The sequence below is a fragment of the Mauremys reevesii genome, linkage group 19, assembly GCF_016161935.1.
Source record: "Mauremys reevesii isolate NIE-2019 linkage group 19, ASM1616193v1, whole genome shotgun sequence".
Lineage (NCBI taxonomy): Eukaryota > Metazoa > Chordata > Testudines > Geoemydidae > Mauremys > Mauremys reevesii.
Genome location: NC_052641.1, coordinates 12,360,660 through 12,383,601, shown reverse-complemented (window position 1 = coordinate 12,383,601; position 22,942 = coordinate 12,360,660). Strand labels below are relative to the sequence as shown.

At 40.4% G+C, this 22,942-nt stretch overlaps 1 protein-coding gene across 4 annotated transcripts in view; it reads left to right on the top strand.

Moving 5' to 3' along the window:
• Positions 1 to 22,942, top strand: part of CDK5RAP2 (CDK5 regulatory subunit associated protein 2) — a 99,031-nt gene that overhangs the window by 57,632 nt on the left and 18,457 nt on the right. For 3 of the 4 annotated variants that reach the window (XM_039506079.1, XM_039506078.1, XM_039506077.1), the window contains exons 23-30: positions 2,234 to 2,489; positions 4,669 to 4,785; positions 8,021 to 8,624; positions 11,470 to 11,702; positions 14,328 to 14,376; positions 15,721 to 15,908; positions 17,093 to 17,218; positions 21,507 to 21,623. In XM_039506079.1, the coding sequence (XP_039362013.1) occupies positions 2,234 to 2,489; positions 4,669 to 4,785; positions 8,021 to 8,624; positions 11,470 to 11,702; positions 14,328 to 14,376; positions 15,721 to 15,908; positions 17,093 to 17,218; positions 21,507 to 21,623 (1,690 nt within the window). The remainder of the gene's footprint in view (positions 1 to 2,233; positions 2,490 to 4,668; positions 4,786 to 8,020; positions 8,625 to 11,469; positions 11,703 to 14,327; positions 14,377 to 15,720; positions 15,909 to 17,092; positions 17,219 to 21,506; positions 21,624 to 22,942) is intronic. The other variant, XM_039506080.1, reaches the window with a different exon arrangement.

Genomic DNA, 22,942 nt, shown 5'->3' with positions numbered 1-22,942 from the left:
GAGACTCCTCATATCTCACAACAAGCAGTCCTGAGTCCCAGTCCTCTGCTTTAAATGAACTTTTTACATTACCTCTTATTCTTAGACAAGTACAGCTACATTTCAAAACTGGCCTCTAAAACTCTAATTTTCGAGTGCAGAGTACATTTGCATGTATAAGTCAGGTGTTGGACACCTAACTGCCTGATCTGCACATGCATATAGCTTATGGCTACAAAAATTGTGCATACATTGGTGTGAAAAATTGTGTTTACAGAAATGTATACATGTATAGTTGCATCAGCAACTTTAGAAGCTGTGTTGAGGCCACTTTGAAGATTTAGCCCTCGTGCAACAGACAAGCACAACTTTTGGTATTGTGGGCTACTAATAGAGAGTTTGTAACCTCTTCTGCATAGGAAGTAGCCTGTGTGTTTGTATCGATTAAGAGGTTTCTGTGGGATAGCAATATCAGCAGCTCATTATTTTTCTCTGGCTCAAGCCCTGACATGGAACTGAAAAAAGTTCAGGGTTATTAACACATTTTAATAAAAAAAAGGAAGCTATCAGCATTGGATTTATTTTCCAGCCTCCAAGTGATATTGTGTTCATATGTACCAAAGGAATTGAGTGTATCATTAGGAAAATGGAACTTGCTTGTTATTATTTTAAATTGTGTAAAGACTATAATTGCTAGGAAATAAATGTGGAAAAATATTGCAGAATACAAAATAATAAAAGAAATTACAGCACTCATGATGCTGGTGGAGCAACTACATAACAAAAGGAGTAAATCAGATGTATTTGAAAATATTATTATTGATTTTTATTATTATTGCACACAATTCTGTAGCATTCATCAGCATAGAGTGAGAGTTCTCAGTTCTGAGATCTCACTGTCACTGTTTCGTTTGGACAACTAGGACACATTTAGGGGAAGTCCCCAAAAGGTGCCAGGATGAAAATGTGACAATAGATTATTATTTATTACGAGACTTAAAAAAAAAAATCAAAAAAATCTAATAACGCTACCATAGCAGTGTTGGGGTGAAGAGAGGAGGAAATGAAGAAAATGCCTTCTGGAATTTCTGGAGCAGGTGTGGGCAAAATTTTTGGTCCGAGGGCCACAACTGGGTATGGAAATTGTATGGTGGGCCATGAATGCTCAGAAAATTGGGGTTGAGGTGCAGGAGGGGGTGAGGGCTCTGGTTGGGGGTGGTGGGCTCTGGGGTAGGACCAGAAGGGAGGAGTTCAGGGTGCAGGAGGGAGCTCTGGGCTATGGCAGGTGGTTGGGGTGCAGGAGAGGGATTAGGGCTGGGGCAGGAGGTTGGGGCATGGCAGTGGGTCAGGGGTGTAGGCTCCACTCAGCGCTTACCTTAAGCAGATCTTGGAAGCAGTGGCATGTCCCCGCTCCTATGTGGAGGTGCAGCCAGGCGGCTTCACGTGCTGCCCCGTCCGCAGGCGCCGCACCTGGAGTTCCTATTAGCCACAGTTCCCGGCCAATGGGAGCTGCGGGAGTGGTGCTTGGGGTGGGGGCAGCACGCTGAGCTCCCTGGCGACCCCTAAACTTAGGAGCTGGCAGAGGGGGGACATGCTGCTGCTTCTGGGAGACTTAGCATGCATGGGCGGAGTGGTCTCTGACCCTGCTCCCCGGCTGGAGTGCGGGAGCAGAGTAAGCCCCAGACCCCGCTCCCCAGCAGGAGCTTGAGGGCTGGATTAAACAGGCTGGAGGGCGGATGTAGCTCCCGGGCCGTAGTTTACCCACCTCTGTTGTAGAGGGTTGAGAGGATTCTCTGTGGAAAGAAACAAAGAGTTAGGGGAAAGGCACAGAGACCCAAAAGGAACTAGTGGTTAGAGAGGACAAATGAGATGGGTATATATTCCTCAAAGGCGCACACAGTCTAGATTTAACAGATCTACTTTTAGATTAAAGGCCTTTACCAGTAGACAGTCAATCTTCTATCTTGGTTCCTTGCCCTAGAAGACACATGGCCACGGGGCTTTGGATTCATAAACAGCACTTACCTTTAGAAAATCGTAAGGGCCTGGGCCAGGAGGAGATCTCATTTCCCTGTGACTGCTCAAATTCTTTGCAAGGATATCGCTGTCTTGTTTCCAAGATTACATAACATAGCACTTAATTGGTATACGCAAAGTTTACTAGTATTTTTTCCCGGTGATCGTGTTTGTTTCCCCATACCCAGTATCTCATACCCATTACCAAACCCCATGTTTTATTGCATCTATCTTTCAGAGCGATTTCATTTATCCATTCAAGAAATCCCGTTTACCCATTCCATTAAAATCATCTAGATCATTAGGAAACATTCCCTTAACTTCCTGCACGCAGAAGCCAGACATGCATCTGCAGCACCGGCTCATGGCACTTGATGAAGGTCTGAAGGAATGTAAAATACAAAACAAACAACTTCACAAAGAGTTATCTTTGAGCGGATCTGTAATTGAAACTCTGCAAGAGAAGCCCGAAGAAGAAAGAGTATTGGTGAGAGGTAAATAAACATTTGCATTTAAAGAGCAGATAAAATAACATCTAGTACTGCTTGAAATATTTTCTTCTTTTCTTATAGTGGAAAGAAAAAATAGATCACTTTTACATGTATACAGTACTGCTTAATCTTACAATTTGCTTGGGGACAAATATATATCCTAAAAATATTTAGTGTTGGGGGTTTTTTTTAGTTATATTTGTCTTTGCAGCCAAAACATAATGCAACTTGGCATGCAATGAAAGTGCATGGTATACATGGCATAAAATACATAATAAATGGTAGTCTCATAGCACATTCATATAAATATGGGTTACCCTAAATATTCATTTATATGATTCCAAACCTAATGGGAAACATGGAGAGATGAAAGTATAGATGCACTGTATTTGTTCATGTTTCAGAGGGGTAGCCGTGTTAGTCTGTATCAGCAAAAACGAGGAGTCCTTGTGGCACCTTAGAGACTAACAAATGTATTTGGGCATAAGCTTTCGTGGGCTAAAACCCACTTCATCAGATGCAGGGAGTGGAAAATGCAGAGGCAGGTATAAATACACAGCATATACAAAGATGGGAGTTGCCTTACCAAGTGTGTGTGGGGGGGTCAGTGCTAATGAGCCAATTGAATTAAGGTGGAAGTGGGCTATTCTCAACAGTTGACAGGAAGGGAGGAAAATCACTTTTATAGCGCTAATGAGTTCAGTGTAATCAAGGTGGCCTATTTCAAACAGTTGACAAGAAGGTGTGAGTATCAGCAGGGGGAAAATTAGTAGTTGTAGTTTGTATTTGTTCATGTTGCATAAGTGAATGTACCTGATTTACCATTGATCAATCAAGGTGTCAATTTTTTTTTTCAGTTTAGTGAGATTAATTTAAATCTAACCATAAACAAAATACCTATCTCTGCAAAGTATTACAAATTATAAGACAGTTGACTATATATATATAAAAATATAAAGATGCAGTATGGTGGAAAAGTACATTTAGCTGTAAAATCAATAAGTTGGGATGGTGGAAAGGCATGGGTAGAGGGGAAGAGAGATGTTTTAAGGATGTGAAATGAGAGAGAGTCAGAGTTATAAAGTATGGTGTGTTCTACAAGGGAACAGCTTTGGAGCTGAAGGCTCTCTCCCCAACAGTAATGTTGTGGAAAAGGACAGTGATGACCCAAGTGCATGTGAGTGTTTAAGGGAGTAGAATTGGAACAAGGGACCCTATCCCACTCCTATTAATAATACTAATACTTTGCTCTTATCTAGTGTTTATTCATTAGTAGAGCTCAAATCACTTGACAAAGGAGGTAAGCATCATTATGCCCATTTTACAGGTGGGAAAACTGAGGCATAGATAAGGAAAAATGACTTGCCCCAGGTCACCAAGCTGGCCAGGAGCTGAGCCAGGACTAGAACCCAGGTATCCTGATTCTCAATCCAGTGCTCTATCAACTAAGCCACAGTAATACCATGTACACAGTGTTTCCCTTTATTATTTATTTGTTTTTATTAAAAATGCTGAGAGTTTGGTCATTAACTTCAGTGGGAGCAGGATCTAGCCTACGGTCTGTGAAGTAGGCAGGAGTAAAGTTCCATGGAGAATTTTAAGAATGAAAGTACCGTAGCTTTATATTGGATTCTGAAATGAAAGGGCAGCCGTTGGAAGGTTGCAGTCCTTTCGTCCCCTATACTCAATTATTTATGCCAATATGGGTAGCAGTGTTCTGCACTTGCTGGAATCCCAAGACGTGGGGCTCCCAGAGGTTGCAGAGAGTGAAGTTAGAATAATTGCTTAAATTGGTGAAATTATTTATCTTCATTGTAAACGTACCCAAAAAATAAAACACTAAAAATCAATTGAATATGTAATAAGTGTACTGACTGCTTGCATGTGTTCATCCTGTGATGCAGAATTTTGTGGTAAGATCTTCATCTGGGGTAGGAAGCCTTGGACATTCAAATTTATAGTAATTATCTTGATAGTTGATTTATGTATTTGAAAAATATGTGCTTAGACTATTTGACATGATCTGCATATTTTTGTTTTTATGTTTACTACTGCAGTTCTTTATATGACTTCCTCATTCTGAATTGTTGCCCCATCAGTTGTTTTACTATCCTACTTTTTTCTTTTCTTCTTTTTTAAAGTCACTTAGCTAAGTTTTTCTTTTTTCCTTACATTTCTTTAGCTGAATCATTGATCAGAATGGATTGCAAAGAGATCCAGGTGGATTCACAGGCTGCTGGATTTGATACTCATGACACAAGTGAAAATAAGATGGTCATGGATCAGAGAACCAGTCAAGGTAGAGCATGGACACAAAGTGTTAATGAGAAAGCAGCACTATGAAAGCTACTAATCTTAAAATATATTGTTTTCTGTAAATAATTACAGATAATTGCCCTTTTTTACCATTACTTGTTGGTTTTAAATATTGTTTACTTAATTAGTATAGAATAATGGTCCCCAAGGTAGTGTCTTAAGGGTTATGTTTTTAGAAAGGTCACATGGATTTATGAGCACAGTTTCCAATAAAAAATAATGAGTTGTGTGCATAACTCCCAAACACTGTACTGCAAACCTCCTCAGTGCCTCTGATCCATTCGGTGAATTAAATAGGTTCATTACTGTGCACTTGCCACACTGTTATGAAATGCAAGGAGGAAGCAATAGAATGATAGCATTCTGCTTATCTGAATTATTTGAAGGCATTTGGTTTAGTTGAAACCTAACTGAATCACTGAATGAAAATGTAAATGGGGTTAATTCCATGTACTATGTGCTTCTACATAATCCATTTGTCTTTTTGAGAGGGCTTGAATGACCTCTTTATCTAGCTGCATACAGTGTGCTGAGTAGGAAACTAATTCTGGAACCCTCACTCATGTTAACTGTACTCATGTGTGTAGTCCCCCTGAAGCCAGTCAGTAAGGGATTGCAGGATATACATTTATTACCTGTGTGTGGTACATTAAAGTGTGCTAGCAGTTTCTGCTTTAAAGAGCAACTAATGCCTTCTGAAAAACCACAACAAGCATTCTAATTAAAAACAATACTACTTCCAATTTGTCTGGTTTTCACCCCCTCATATTCTTTTTAGTATGTAGGACATTTATGTGAAGACAAGATTATTGAGTTTAAGAATTCATCTGGTTTCGCTGTTTGTTCCTCACCTGAATTCACAACCTTCTGGGACATCTTAATCATTACAGCAACCAACTGCAAAGTCACAGAGGATTGTCTTTCTGGTGGAGAATAAGTAGGAGTAGCTAGTGAACTCTTAAGAAACGTATCTTATCCTTCTTCTCAGGATCTCCCCATGAATCCCGGTGCAATGACGTTTTCTCAGGCGTATTGCTGTCTTGTGTACTCAATAGCATTTAGAATGTTGAACAACGTAAGTAAGCAGGTGCAGCAATCGCAGAGGATCATCCTGCCCTTCAGTGCACACGGGATAGATAGCGCAATGTAATCACCTAATTTCTTTCCCAACCTTGGATTCAGCTTGCAGAGTTATTTTTATTTGCTTGTGCTCATTCTTGGCTCAGGGATCCATATCCATTCCACTCCATTCTTTTTAGGAGTCCACTGAGTGAGACTTCGGGTTGATTTACGGCTCAATCCTGTGAGATGCTGAGCATCTGCAATGCGCATCAGGACTGACGCAACCCATTAGGCGACCGAGGTGGTTGCCTAGGGTGCTAACATTTGGGGGGCCGCGGTCGTCGTCGGTATTTCGGGGGCAGGACCTTCTGCTGCCTCTGTTGGCGGTGCCATTTTGGGGGCGGGACCTTCTGCCGCCTATGGCGCCAAAAAAGCTGCCGGCGCTCCTGATGCCCACTGAAGCCAGTGGCAGTTGAGGGTGTTGCAGGATTAACAAATTAGAATGAAAGATCTTTTCTGAATGTATCCACTGGTGAACGATGGGATTTTACAGTGCTGTTCCTCCTGTCAGTATTGCCTGTTTCCAGTCTCTGTGGACCCTTCTTATACGCATTTTCCAGTCTCTGTGAAGGAGGCTGTCGAACCTCCTTGTTCTCACCTCAAGAAAGTAGACAAACTCTATGATAGCCTTAAGCCAATATGAACAGTTGACAGGCTCCCTCACACTAAATGGAATTACTATAGGGCAAGGGAGGCAACCTTTGGGACGCGTGCCGAAGGCGGCACGTGAGCTGATTTTCTGTGGCACTCACACTGCCCGGGTCCTGGCCACCGATCCGGGGGGCTCTGCATTTTAGTTTAATTTTAAATGAAGCTTCTTAAACATTTTAAAAACCTTATTTACGTTACATACAACAATAGTTTAGTTATATATTATAGACTTATAGAAAGAGACCTTCTAAAAACATTAAAATGTATTACTGGCACGCGAAACCTTAAATTAGAGTGAATAAATGAAGACTCGGCACAGCACTTCTGAAAGGTTGCCGACCCCTGCTATAGGGTCTTCACAGTACGTTGTCCGTAGTTGGCTTGTACAGACAAAGGGCCAGATACACGCTACCTAAGGAAAACAGAACTGATCTGTCACCAGTCCTTCAGAATCCTCCTTTATTTTATCAGCAATTTCCAGGCTTAGGTTTTTCTTCATTTCCATCTGACAGTTTGCCACTGAGATCATAGGATTTATGCTTTGGGTGCCCTGCTTCTAGAACAATTTGGCTTTACCAGTATGTTATGCTTGTCCAGAATATACATGTAAGAGGCCCTAGTCTTGCTCCAGAAAGAGGGAGGTCAACAATCTCAAATATTGGTGATCTTTTGCAGAGCTAGCCTGATAGTAGGACTCAGTTTCCTGGTAATGGGAAAACTTCAGTCCCCTAACTACTTGTATGTACTCTCCCTACCCCAATAAATGTAGAATATATGATGTATAAAAGTATAAAATTTGTACTGGCATGAATCTTTGGTGATGGCATTACCCATGAGTGGCTTAGCTAAATGTGAATTGTTTAGTGCATCCCAAATGAGTACCAATAAAATCTTTAACACTGCATAGTATTATGGATTTTATTTAGGCCACATTTAAAAAAGAACTTATTAGAACTTCTTTTTCCAACGTACTATTTTTATTAGTAATCTTTTAAAATCCTCCAACTTTAAACTCCACTTGGCTGTGTATGGATATTGGAGCTGGAGAAAAAATTATTTTTTAAGACTTTTTTAAAGTATTTTGGTCTGCTTGTAAATCAGTGTTATAATGCCTTGTATTTGAAGGACTCACCTTGGTGTGTTAAAAGATTTTGGACTTAGCAATAGTCACTTGTCTAGACTGGAATATAACAAGTGTAATTTTAAATCCCTACTTGGGGAGAAAGCTGGTTTTATGTATTGGAAATTGGTATTTGGAAGCTGATGGGAGGTTTGGAATGTTAGAAGTGTAAGATGGATTAGTGGGCACAGATAATGAGGTCAAAGATACAAACTAAGTGCAGTTTATTTTATTCCCTTGCTGTGGAAGTGAAGAGATTTGTTCAAGTGCTGTTATGAGCCAAACGTCAAATATTAATGCTCACATACAATCCTTTTATTTTCAGAAACAGAAACGCCTCATAACATTAGCGACATGAATATTCTACATTCATTGAAAGAGCTAAATAAAGAGTTTTATTCCATGGATAACCAGGACATTGACTCAGCTACAACAAATTCAGGTTCCAAGAGTCTGCTTTCTCTCAAACTGAGTGTACCAAGTACAGATGCATTTGATGACTATGAAGTCATAGATGACCTAGAAGAATTGAGACAAAGAATTAAGGATATGAAGTCTGAGCTTGAAAAGTACAAAATGTTCATATTTCATTTGCAGCCTACTAATCCCTTTTTGTCCAGTGATATTTTTAATATAGTTTTGAATGATGCTGAATTGCCCATTGAAAGACATGTTATACAAATGCAAGATACTGATGGACAAGAGACGCAGACATTTTCAGCAGTACATCAGCAAGTGGATTATGAAATCCGCATTGAAAACCTGAATTCACAGTCTGCAGAAACATCTGATGAACAAACATCACAAAATCTTAAGCAGCTATTATTAGAAAATGAGGCTGAACTTGAAAGAGAGCAAATTGCAAATATGCATCTTCTCGATGAAGTATATCGTCTGCAAAACAAACTTAGAGAAACATCACCATCCAAGTGAGTAATGCTAACACATTTTCAGCCCCTGTGAGTGCAAGCCACCAGTACTGTAGGAGGTAATTCGAGGGATATTCATATTTACATACCTCCACAGTGCAGTGGTGAAGGCTAAAATTCGTTAACATTAATGTAAAGTGACAGAGATTTTTACTTAGAAGTTGCCTTATAAGAACAAAAATTATTTCTACTATTAAAGAACTGCTTCTAATACATCCATATCATCCTCCCAGGATGGTTTTTATGCCACATGCCCTTCTCCCTCCAGAGGCCTATACAAATCTTCCCTGCAGGATGCTGTCTCCTCTTTGATTTCTCAAGTGAGGTTCTCCCTTTTGCAGGTTTCTCTGTCGGAGGGGATGACTTAAGACAGATTGACAGAGACCCTGGGTTTTTTTCTTCTTCCTCTGCAGCATGGGGCACTAGTTGCTTGCTGGTCTAAACTAGAATAAATGGTGGATTCTCTGTAACTTAGTCTTTAAATCATGTGTGCAGATGTGGTCGTCCCATCTCAAAAAATATATATTGGAATTGGAAAAGGTTCAGAAAAGGGCAACAAAAATTATTAGGGGTATGGAACGGCTTTCATGTGAGGAGCGATTGATAAGACTGGGACTTTTCAGCTTGGAAAAGAAACGACTAATGGGGGATATGGTTGAGGTCTGTAAAATGATGACTGATGTGTGGAGAAAGTAAGTAAGGATGTGTTATTTACTCCTGCTCATAACACAAGAACTAGGGGTCACCAAATGAAATGAGTAGAGAGCAGGTTTAAAACAAACAAAAGGAAGTATTTTTTCACACGACGCACAGTCAACCTGTGGAAGCCAGAGGGTGTTGTAAAGGCCAAGACTATAACAGGGTTAAAAAAAGAACTAGGTAAATTAATGGAGGATAGGTCCATCCATGGCTATTAGCCAGGAGGGACAGGGATGGTGTCCCTAGCCCATGTTTGCCAGAAGCTGGGATTGGGCAATGGGATGGATCACTTGATGATTATCTGTTTTGTTCTGTTCATTCCCTCTGGGGCACCTGGCATTGGCCACTGTTGGAAGACAGGATACTGGGCTAGATGGACCTTTGGTCTGACCCAGTATGGTCAATCTTATTTTCTTATGATTTGAGTACTTCAGTAACTCAGCCAGAAGTTATGGGTCTCTTAGAGGAGGGGGTGCGTGAAATTCTTCGGCCTGCAGTGTGCCAGGAGGTCAGACTAGATGATCACGATGGTCCCTTCTGATCTTAAAGTCTATGAGTATAAGCCACAATCAATGCTCCTGGAATTTTGCAGCACTCACATTCTAATTTTTGTGGCAAGCGTAAGGAAATTCTACATAAAAATCTGAATTAGTCTGAAACACTTCTATGGGCAGTTGGCTGCCAAATTCCTGGGAACCTTCTTGGCTGTGTGTCTACACAATATGTTGCACTTGTATACAGTAGTGCCTTCCATTCAAGTATCTGAAAGCACTATACATTGAAATTAATGAATCAAGCCTTACAGCAGAAATTCAAAAACCAGTGAATCCTCCCTGGAAGGCTTGGAAATATCATCATTTTACATTTGTAGAAACCGAGGCAAACAAAGTTAAGTAGTTTATCCACAAATCAGACTGACACTCTCCATCCTAGAATCTGGATCTCTTTACACTCAATCAAGACACTCTTTCCCCTAGGGAATACCTGATGGCAGCAGGTGGAGCACAGAAATGTCTTCAACCCTTTAGGTTTCTCCATAATTCATGATTGATGATGCTTGCAAGCCCTTGATGTGGCACTTTAATGTTAGCTTAGAAAAATACCCACCTGCTCCATAAAAAATATAAACGTGCATCCTAGAAAATACACTTCACACACATGAAATACATAGATCTAACTATGTAATCTAAGGGATGGGATTGGATGGGCTGCTATAAAGTTTTTTTTGCCATGGATCTGGTATGACGGCATGACTCTCAAGTGACCAAGCCACACATGAGTTATACATCCTCTCCCTAAACAAGCAGAAATAAAAATGTTCTAGCAACCCACGCTGTCATAGTTTTTGTTTATGCCCCATATTTTGTTCATGTTTTTTTCCTTTTTCAGTCCCTTCCTCCCCCGAGGTACATGCTTCTGCAGAAAGAAGCATATCAGTAATAGGGACAATTGCAATATAAAGTGGACGTCTATATCTACAAGTGCAGTATAAACTCAGTTATTCTGAGTTGAAATTTATATCCTACCTATTGAAGTACAAGAATTTAGGCAGTAAGTTGGTTGGCATGATCACATCTGTAGTAATAAATATAGGAGACAGTAACCTGGAATTTGTCAGACTGGATGAAACCATTAGTCCACAAAGTCCAGAATCCTGCCTCTGGCAGATGACAGGACGTGATGTTTCAGAGGAAGGTGGACCCTATCTGACTCTCTTGGCCCTTCACAGACAACCATTGTGGAGATGTATATTTTTAGCCTCTTTACTCATTCTTTCCCATTCATTTCATTATAGCTCCTTCAGGTGCCATCTGACTCGCCTGTTTGTCAGATTCAAAGAAGCAGGTTAATACAGGATATTTGGGTGGCCTACAAGCGAATTCATCATTTCAATTCCTGCTTGTCTTACAAATTAACCAGTTACATAATGCGTGATAACCTGTAAGTTGTCGGCATGAATACAAAGCCTAGTAGTAAGGGCAAGACATCTTTGTCACTGTTGCTGTAGGGCATTTTTAGAGAAATTGGATTCACATAACGTAACATTCTGTTCTAGAAATAGAATTGGTAATTCATTTTAGGTTTTTTTTTCTAAATGTTAGTTATGGTCAAAACATTCTTTTCAGAGATCATTTCATTTTTACAGATATGATTCATTAGTTCATTCCCAAGCTCGAGAGCTCTCCTTTCAACGCCAGCAAATTAAAGAGATCCACAGCATCTGTGTCACCTATCATCAACATCTGACCAGCCTTATTAAAGCTTTTGAGGAGCTGCTTCAAGCCAGCGATGTTGATTATTATGTTGCTGAGGGCTTCCGTGAACAGCTGAATCAAAGTGTGCAACTTTTTGAGAAGCTGGAAAAGAAGTTTCTATATGGTATGTAGCTATATTTCCCAGCCTGTTGTCTATGGTGCATAAATATTTTATTGAAATCTGAAGAATTTTGATTATAATATTTTTGCCTTGGAAATCAACTTCTATGTATTTTCCTTATGTTTGTCCTCATGTCACTCACAATGGGACCTTCCCGCTACAGTTCTTTCAGTCAGAATGGCAGGCAGACAGCTGCTGTCCCTGCCACTGCATGGCAGATTTAATTCTAGTGCTCATGCAATGCTTGATTTTTAACTTTGTAGTTGTCATTGCAATTGGGTCCTTGCATCTCAAGTTGTTCCTGTGTCACAAGACAAACACAGCAACCAACCAAAACTGCTTGGATTAAAGCCACAGGGTACAGCAAAACCAGTGACACTTTCAACAACAACATGGACGCCAGGATTTTTTTAATATAGGACCCAGTTCAGTTCCCATTGAGGTTAATGCAAGGACTTATATACTTGTGACTTATAGGCCTTTTGAATCATGCCTATGTGTCTGATTAGCTCCCATTGAAGTATTCATAGGAGTCTCCCCATTGACTTAAATGGGAGTTGGATTGGGCCCATAAAAAGTTCAGAAGTTTTAGAATATCATTGAAAAATGTGCCTTTTTTGTTTAATGCTATACGGACATTAAATCATAACCAATGATTTGTGCTTTTAATGCAGATTGTCATTTATAAATGTGAAAAATGCTTTACATAAGGTAGAGCTTTTCCATTGCAATACAGGAATTGCCAAACCTATGGACCATCTAGTCTCTGACTGTGGCCAGTATCAGATGCTTTGAGAAGGTGCAAGAAATCCTGTAGTGGACAATTGTGGAATGGCCTGATGATAGAGGAAGTCCCTCCCTAACCTTCATCAGTTAGACGGTTGGATTATACTCTGAAGAATGAGTGTTTATACACCTGAAAAATGTCTTTTTTGGGAAGATATTTCTTGGGTGCCCTGAGATCAGTCTCAGTCCCTATGCACCCAGGCTGCAGTAAGGCATTAGGCTGGAGAGCAGGTGCCTGGAACATCCAAGCAGTAGGACTCTCAGCAGTTGTCAGTCATTTTGTGTATTGTTCCTTATGTTTGTAGGCTATTTTAATCACGAAGGTGTGTTGAGATCCAGAATTATTGTTGTAGAAGGGTCCCTGGGGACATAGGCGTGACAACAGCACGGTGAAGGAAAGACAGATTTACACCTTAAATCATGGCTATTTAAAATGCAATACTGTTCCCTAATATAATAATGAAATTGATATTTGTCACCCAAAGGATCAGTGTGCCATAGCCATTATCATCATCTTCATTCTTTGTTACTGAGGAAGTTTGAGTTTCAAAGTGATGGCAAAGAGAAAAAGGAATACTAAGATAAGCAAAGTCCGCCAAGAAAGCTCTTTTTCCTAGCTCCTCAAGGATGGCCTTTCCCAGCATATCTCAGTCAACTGACAGCATTTTTGCAGGTGTCAGCTGCCAAGTTCTCTTCAAGCAAACCCTTGAGGTAGTCTTTTAAAATGGGGACACTGACCCGAACATTTTCATGTAATTGCCTGTAGAAGACTTTCTTCTGAAGCATTCAGTGGGCAGTCAAACAATGGTCCCCGTCTTGTCCTTCTTTTAAAAATACCTGCAGTATGTGGTAGCTTCGATTACTCATACTAAAGAAGCCGTATATGTGAGAAAGATGCTGTACCTAGTGTGTCATGCCAATATAACAAAAGATTGAATGTAGTCAGTAATTTCAGTAGATACTTGCATTACAAATCAGAAGATTTTGTAGTGCATAAACATTACAATATTTTAAATCCCCACCCCCAACCAACAGATGGTTTCCTATATACTATGAAAGTCACTGACAACTGAGACAGTTCAATATATCTAACACAATGATACTGTACGGAACCGCACATTAAAATGAAACGTCTAGAGCAGTGGTTTTCAAACGTCATTGCACCGCGACCCCCTTCTGACAACAAAAATTATTACACGACCTCAGGAAGGGGGGACCGAAGCCTGAGTCCGCCTGACTCCCACCTCCCCGGGTCGGGGAGCCAAAGCCAAAGCCCGAGCCCCACTGTCCTGGGCAGGGAAGGAGTCAAAGCTGAAGCCCGAAGGCTTCAGCCCAAGCCAGGGGGCCTGTAACCCGAGGACTGAACCCCTCAGGCTTCGGCCTGGGGTGGTGGGGCCCAGGCTTCAGCCCCAAGCCCCAGCAAGTCTAAGCCAGCCCTGGCAACCCGATTCAAATGGGGTCCCGACCCACAGTTTGAGAACTGCTGGCCTATAGGATTATAAAGAACATTCGGCTTACTAAGAATTGACTGTAAAGCAGTAGCATAAGTAGCGTTCTGCCTGTGCATTTCAATCCTGACCTTCACTACAGACCTCTGAAATTCAAGTTCTGCGCCTTTCTTGAGCCAGGACTGCCAGTTGTGCTTAATAACATGGAGACTTAGCACTGTTACCAAGTGTGTGGTTTTTATATAGGCTGGTATCTATTTGCGCTTCCCAGGTCACTGTTCAATTAGCACTTGAGTTATTCAAATACGTTAATGCAGAGAAAAAGATTAGATAACCAGTATTATTTTGAGTGCACTTTTCTTCCTTTTAAAAAAAAAATATTTTTATTGTGCAGGAGAATCATTGGATGCAGAAGTTGCCAAACTTTATGAATTAGCACAAAGGTAAGACTACCATTGAAGACTGGCATTAAACTTCTTGTTGTGTATTTAAATGATAAAGAGCCTACATGTTTTATAGCCCAGCTTCAACGCTGTTGCTCTTTGAGATGGCTATTGCTTATACATCACATGTTCCATTAATATCCATTTTGTTAATAAAATATTCATAGAAAACAAGCTGTCTCTCCCTGCTTTTCAGCAAAGGTTTAACAGGAGAGCCACTAAAGTGAGGTGTCAGGTTACTAAGACTCCGTTACTTTTCCTAGCATCAATAAAATTAGGATAACATACTAGGGCATATAAGCATAAATATTTAAGCTGGATGCTCAGCACAACCGAGAGAAGAGGGTTGGCAAAGGTGTCTTTAAGCTACCTTTCTGCTTCCCCTCACCCTAGGACTGAACTGTAGGGACTAGCTAAGGTACTCGTTGCCATGGGATGTTGTGAAGGCTAAAAGTAAACTGTGTTCAAAAAAGAATTAGATAAGTTCATGGAGGATAGGCCCATCAGTGGCTATTGGGCAGGATGGTCAGGGACGCAACCCCATGCAGCACGGGCCACAGGGGACATGCTGATCGCTGCTTCCCGCAGCTTCCCTTGGCTGGGAACTGTGAACTGTGGTCACTGGGAGCTGCGGGAGGCCGTGCCTTTGGATGGTCAATGTAAACAAAATGTCTTGTGGCCTGCCAGCGGATTACCCTGATGGGCTGCGTGCCAAAGGTTGCCGACTCCTGCCCTAAACCTTTGACTGCCAGAAGCTGGGAGTGGACGACGGGGGATGGCTCATTCAATTAATTGCCCAGTTTTGTTCATTTTCTCTGAAGTTTCTGGTGCCTGCCACTGTCAGAAAACAGGATACTGGGCTAGATAGACCATTGGTCTGATTCAGTATGGCCGTTCTTATTCCCAAAATGCATTGCTCTTCGACTTCATTCTCAAAACACCCTTACACTAGAGGTGTGGAGAGCAGATGCTGTGAAGTTACCTAAACTGGTTTTATGTCAGCCCAGGATTATCTTGTGCTGGAGCAATCCTCAGCTGCATTTTTAAGGTAGCTGCAAGTCTCCTTGCCACAAAAGGCACTTAAAATAGATCAGTTGCGGAAAATGAACTTTAAGGGTGAGATCCTGGCTCCCTTGAAGTCCACTGGTGACAAAACTCCCATTGACTTCAGTAGGGCCTGGATTTCACCCTAGATTCTATGTGGAGGTATGTCACTATGTATCTTTAAAAATCTGCTACTAAACATGTATCCTGTGAATTTGACGCCAATCTCTCTCTATTCTTTGTGCTTCTAAAGCAATAATTATCATTGTACATTTAAAAATATTTTGCTTGACACACAAGGGATAATGAGAAGACCACCACAATGTACCAGCAGCTTAAGGATGAGTCACCTATACCATCTGCTTTTCATAGCTTCTCTGACTTTGAAATGTCAGAAAAGTCATCTATTGGATCACCTGAACCTAAACAAGACCTAGTGGAGGAAGAACATGACAAACTGGCACTTGTGCCAAGCAAGTTTCCCCCAGGTAATTTTTTCCCCACTGAAGATTTACTATATATTGGGGGAAATTAGATAATAAAAAATTCATAAGGGAGCTAATTAAGAAATAATGTGGAAGGTATATCTGTTTCATCTTTCCAGTATCTTGCGTAATCATTGTAATTTCAGTAATCATGCGTACCAAGATGACAACGATGGAAGCTATCTTCTCTTTGAAACAAAATTAGCTATGATATTTCGTGCCTTTGTTGTTTTGGACTGTCATCTTGTACAGTACTCTAGACGGTCCTTAAACAGACAAGTCATGAGGGAAAACAGACATTGTCAAGAGATTATTAAATTAAAAAAAAAACAAGACAGATTTTCTAATTTTGTAAAACCCAGTCTCGTGTTTCCTTGAGAATTGTAAGTGCTGCATAATTAATAAGTGGTGTCATGTTTGACCTGGATAGTTTCAGTAAGTGCAACCAATGGTTAAATTAGTTTGCTGTAGACAGAGATGAAAGTTTAACAGCTGAAACTGTGTGTGGTGTTGAGGGAAATTTTTTTAAAATAAACCAGCAGTAGATGACATGGATAAACTGACAAACAAGATAGTCACAATTAGAACAATAAGTTCCTGACTATTGCTGAAACGTACAGCAGAGGAAGAGGAATTGTCGAATGGCAAAGCAAAAAGGAAAAGGTACTGTATTGAAACTAGATAGAATTGATTTATTTGTTAAGGCGTGGAGTTTATTATACATAGTGTATGTCAAAGACTTATTTTATACGTGAGTTACTCTAGTGATCATCCTGTTGTTATATGGGAAATCATATACAATTGGTATACTAAGTCTAGAAATGAAGTTGTATTGTAAACTTTAGATTCATTACCAAATAAATAGAACAGTTTAACTAGAAAATTGTGTAATCACATACTGTTTTTAAAGAGATTAAAACTAGCGCCTATGATTATTTGAGAACACAGAATAAAAAGTTCATGAAAGGAATGTTTAAATCTAAATCACAAAATACAGAATTCAGTAAGACCCATGTAAGTTGTGGAAAAGGCCCACTGTGAATACCATTCATTTAGCCTCTCTTGCTGATTTTTGTAAAAGATTTTCTAGCTCTTTTACCACATCACACACACTGCTCTATGTACTGTACCCATTGTAAAATAATATCATTTACTCAAAATGAAAAGAGAACTCTTGATTTATTTAGCGTTATTAATGGAGCATCTTCAAGAAATTCGATCTCTGAGACAACGTTTAGAAGACTCCATTAAAACTAATGAGAGATTGAGGCTGCAGCTTGAACGACAAGTAACAGATATGGAACTAAATCAAGGTAAGACCTTATTTCATCATGAGTGAAATACACTTTTGCTTAAAACCCGAGTTTTCCTCTGCTGGAGGAATGTGGGTGGGTTGAGGGGTAAAACCCAAAGCTAGGGTACAATATGGGTGCAATTCAGCCACCCCATTGGCACTGTTCCTTAGTGAACTGGATTAGCAGCTGCAGCCCCATCACACTGCTTGTTTATTTGCATAAACGTGGATCCCGTGACCCTTGTCTTTGACTTCCTCCATTGCATGAAGTATCCAGTCCTGATGCAGAGATCCCTTCTATAGTGTACAAGCGTCCCATATGGCTATTCCACCCCCAGCGTCACACACGCTCCCAAAACAGGGTTTAAATCTGTGGAAGGTTTTGTGCTAGCTCTCTAGACCTCGGGTGAATTTCATCCTGGGAATTGAAAAGCCCTTTTAGGCAGCACTGTTGTCACATAACAACCTCGATTTTCTGGATTTGTTTTCTGTTTTTTTATTGCTGACGTGACTAAAAACAGGCTTCTTTGTGTTTCACACGTCTCCTTATAGTCTTCATTTTGGAGTTACTTGCTCTGAGCCTTCACTGTATCCAAGCACAGACAAGGCAGCTGCAGGGAGCTAGTTGCAGCTACCTAATTTTAGGGCTGCCCAGCTCTGGTGTAAATTAGAGAAAGAGGAGTCCTGCTCTAACACTGGTTGCTGCCACTGATGGCATAAGGGTCTCTTACTCTAGCTGAAGCTTGAGTATCGTAGAGCTCATCTTTCTCCCTCTTCTCTCTTTTATGCTAGGGGTGGTTAGCGTAGGACGTGGCTGCACTACCACTAGTAGCTCTGTGTCAGGGGATATTCCCCTACACGATGGGGGCATTCTCCACAGAAGTCTCTGGATGTTTTAAGGCCATTGCGTGCTGCGTAGCAGCACAAACTGGCCTTCGTGGACTGGAGACCGTGGTCCACTATCTTCAGCTTGTCATTAGAATTGCTTGCAGGGAGAAGTTCTTTCCTAACAAAACAGCATTAGGACTTTACCTGAGGAATACGCAGCAGAAACGGATGGAATTTTTAAAAAGTCAGTTTTTAGTCAGATCTCTCTAATGTCAGTATATGAAAATGTGTAAGTCGGCAGGTGCTTTGGGTGCTCAGCACCTTTGAAAACCAGACTGCTTATTTTTAAAGTTTTTTCACAAGGAATCAGCCAGTCTTTAACCAAGCAGGCTTTTATAGTAAGTATATGGTACAATGCGTATTTTTCTACACCTAGCTTTGTTTTCATTCTCCTTCCCCACACTTTCCCCCAGACCAATATATTAATCTGCAGTATTATTGTATCAGAAGCAGGCAACAAGTACATGCATACTTTCCTCGTACTCAGTTTCACTAATACTAGTATTAGATTCATTATGTTTACATCATCCCCATAATCCATTTCTGTTGTTGTTTAAATGGATACTACCTACAAATGGCAGTTTGCTTTCAAGAATAATTTACACTGATGGAGAGGTGTATAAAAGGCACCCATTTCATTCATGAAGTATTTATGCTGCCGGAAAGCCATACTGTTCTCATGAAATAACCACACTGAAACAGTTCCAACTGTTTTACAGCTTCATAAAGATTCTGGAAAGGGCATCCATTCATTCAGTGAAAGTATATTTTCTTTATAAACTGTCTGTCTTATGCCTTCCATCTGTCTTCTTGCTGCTTTAGTAGATTTACCAGTGCATAGAGGGGAAATCTGGAGAGGAATGGGAAAAGTAGCTATTTATTACAACAAGCCCCTCTTCTGCTACATTATTCTCTCAGCATTTCCTATTGCTTTTAAGATGTGTTTTGGGTATAGAGATGTGTGCTCTCTCTTCAGATAATAATGATTGCCACTTTGGTCAAGATGTTTACACTGTTCTGTGTTTTTAATTTTGAATTTGGCTATAAAAACAAACTTGTGGCTGAACATGGACTAGTTTTAGGCCTTGGGGATATATATATATTTTTAAAAACAGATGGTTTTAAACATGTTTTTATTTAATATCTTTATTTTGTTTTTCTTAAAAAACAAACAAGTTATAGCATATACTTGAATTTAAGAGGCTGCCTGTCATCATGTATTTTATATCAAGTTGTTTATTCACTAGACTGTAATACCAAGAATTACTTTAGTCTGTCTGATAAATATTTTATATATGTACATACATATGCCATGTTTTGCCAGGTTACCATGTTATTTGTAATATTTACTTTGTCTTAAGTACTCGGAAGCCTCTGGTTTTGTAGCACCTTATAAATCATGGAGGTGGTGGAATGACTCCAGAGTTGAGCTGAAATTTTCACTAAAATATTTCCATCATTTCAAATGCTAGACTTTTAAAAAGTTGAATGGTTAATTCTGAATTTTCTAGGTTTCTAATGCTTGTTTTGGCATTTTTAAATATAGTAATAACAGTAAGGCTTTTTAATCCTCAACTTACTGATATGTACAGTCATGCTTCAATTGCAACCTCAGCGTACTTTTTGTCTTAGGGGGGGAATATTTATTTATCTTTGCTGCTGTTTTCTATGATGCCCATCTCTCTGTCAGTCTTCCCTTGGAAACCTAGAAAGTCTACAACCCTTTTTGTGTTCACTGTTGCGACACATGACTTAACCAACACTCCTCAGCGTAACTGCAATCATAGGCCCTGATCTTGCACTCATGTCTGCTAACTAGACCCAGGCACCTGACCCGTGCAGAGCCCCAGTGAAGTTAGTGGGGGCTCTGCACAGGTGCAGAATTCTGTGCTAGTGGGTCTAATTGCAGGATCGTGGCCTTATTACCATTGGGGCTACATTTCCCTTTTATTGGGTAAGAGAACTAATAGAGTCTAGAGCCTTTCAGTGTAACTTGTCAGGTAACATGAAAGCTGGGTGACGAGCAATACATTCAATTGGGATCAAGATGAGACCATCAAGTTCAGACCCTTCAAGTTGAATTGCTTTGTTAAAATCTGAAAGGCAAAAATCTTTTGAGTTCACATAGCTACCTTCATTCTACCACATAGATAGTAAAATGCCGTCAGTGCCAGGCTCCTAGAGCCATTGAATCTTTCAGTAACAACCAGAAGTGTGTGTCACGGCACACTACGTCCCAGTTAGGTAGCGGCTAAGAGCTTCAATTGGGATTGCAGTAAAAGGAGGTTAGTCAGAGAGAGTACAGCACATCAAATGGAATTGCTAGAGCTGAAAGGCATCCATTGCCTGCATTCAGCTGTTTCTTTGCCACATGGTTATTTCTCTATTTATCAACTGAGCAGTTGGCACTCATTTAGTTGTCTTGATCGGTGCTAAAGCAGCAGCGTTTGGGTCAACCATTCAATAAAAATATATTTTAAATAGCACTATTAATCCCAATGGATCCTGAAGAGCTTTGCAAGTCTAAACAGACGTACACGTTTTACACAGGGCTATTGCTTCATTCATCATTGAAATGTAGCCACCCCGGGAGTGGAACATGGCACATCATTGTAGGGCACATGAATAATGTTCTATCCAGTTCAAACTGCACGTGGCATTTAGGGAGGTATAATGATTCCCCAGGCTGCTCCAGGAAACCAAAGTTAACTCCTCTACTTGTACAAATGCCATTGGATTTTTAGGGACTACAAGTGGCCAGGAAGAATCTCCGTTTTTAATCATAGGCAAAGGACAGCAACTCCGGCAACACATTCCCTTAGCGCTATGTTGGGTCAGTGATTCAGCATCAACTTGGAAGCAAATTGTCATCAACAGAATCAATATCACTACTTCTCTGCACCACCCTAGCTTTTCCTTGAAGGTCTGCTATGCAAATACTAGCGCAGTCACACTCTGCTTAGCTTGTGAAAGCTGAATGGCTCTCAGCCGAGGTGGTATGGCTAAATGTGATACAGCTTGAACACAGGAGATGTACTGGAATTTATCACATGTTAAACTTCAGTACAATACACTTCAATTTAAAAGTGTGTCTCACAAGACTTCTTGCAATTTGTCGCACAACATTTTTTGGCGGGTGCCCGAAGATGGTTGCATACCAAATCTTCCAGAGATAATTTAGCAATTTTGGTAACGTTAGCACAATGATTGAGGGTACTTAAGCTGCGGAGCTTTGGTTTACTTAGAATTTACTCGAATTGCCTTTCAGTCTGTAGCAATGATAACCTTCAAAACATATAGGGGATAAATATCTTTCATAACATGTTTTTCTGCTTTGTTTAAATTGTTCTTGTCTGGAAAGTTTAATCTTTACTGACCTAGAGATGACTCATAAATCATTTTTATGGATATATTTATAGGTTCTGCAAACATTTTTATCCATGGCTCAGAGCAACATAATTCCCTGACTTCTGAAATTCATTTCCTGAGGAAGCAAAATCAAGTTCTGAATGTAATGCTCGCAAAAGGATCTAGAGGTAAAATACGAAACTCTGCTTTAAAGAAGCGGCTTGCAATTTGGAAAGCACCATGCATTTTTATTCTAATCAGAAAACAACAAAATATTTACATTTCTTTCATTAAATTGCCACCACAGCTCTCCCCAATCGTGAAATTGCATGACCAGCCTTTGTATCCAAACGCAGGATAATAGGGGTGGAGGAGTTGGAATAGCAGCGCTCTGCCAGTATTGTGCTGCTCCTCTCTCTGCCCATAGCATTATCCTTTTTTGTGTCCTCGTTCATTTCCTCTCTCCCTCTTTTTTTGCATGTGTGCGCATTCCTCTTTTCCTTTGTGCTGTTTTCTGTCCTTCCACCTCTGTTTGGTGTTGCCCACTTTCCCAAGCCCTTGTGTTTAAAGATCTTGCCAAAGGAAATTGGCTAGAATTATTCAGTTTCATTCTGAATGGAGCTCCTTTCAGGCAGAAATCAACTCATTTCCCTTAAGGTTCTAGAGCCTGATGCAGAGGGAAAACTGGATAGTTCTAGTTAGTTTCCCTCTGCAAGCACTTTACCTCCGTTCTATTATTTTTGAATAATCAGTTTCCCTTTGCATCTTCCTAGCTTGGCTCTCAACTCTCCTCAGCTCTACATGTGCTCTAAGCAACAAAGTAAAATTAATTCAGCCCCCTTAACGAGAAACTCTTTAAAGCATGTAAAACTAATCCTTGGGTCAGATGTCTTTCTGTGTGTGCAGAGTGGTGTTTGGACCGTTCGCATAAAAGAAGCACATGAACTCTCCCCCAGTTTCACGTTTTCTGATCTAGAATCACTTGGTCTTTAGCAGTTTATTCAAGGTTTATCTTTCATACTGCATAAGCTAGTGTTGCTTTTCTGTGTTGCTTTGTTTGACAATGTCAGGACTAAAGTTTGGTAAAAACTTGTGTCTAAGGCCCTGGTCTACACTACAAACTTTTATGTTGATTTAACTACGTCGCTCAGGCATGTAGATAGCACTATGTTGATGGGAGAAGCTCTCCCGTCAGCGTTGGTAGCATCTTCAGTATGCTACAGTGGCGCATCTGAACCAGGGCAGCTGCACCCCTGCAGTGCTGTAAGTGTAGAAGGCCCTAAGTAATGACCATCACAGCAAGGCATTGTTGCCTTTTATTTTTAGTACTGAGTCAATTTCCCCAGGGTTTGTGGGCATCTTCCCCTTTTTATCTTGAGAATAAATACCTCCTGCTGCAGAGTTTTTTGGTCTCTAGTGTCTATCCAGTCTCAGCCTTACCTCTCCTCCTGTGACATTAGATGAAGTCCTATGGGCACCTCCTGCTGATTTTTCTGAATCAATGCAC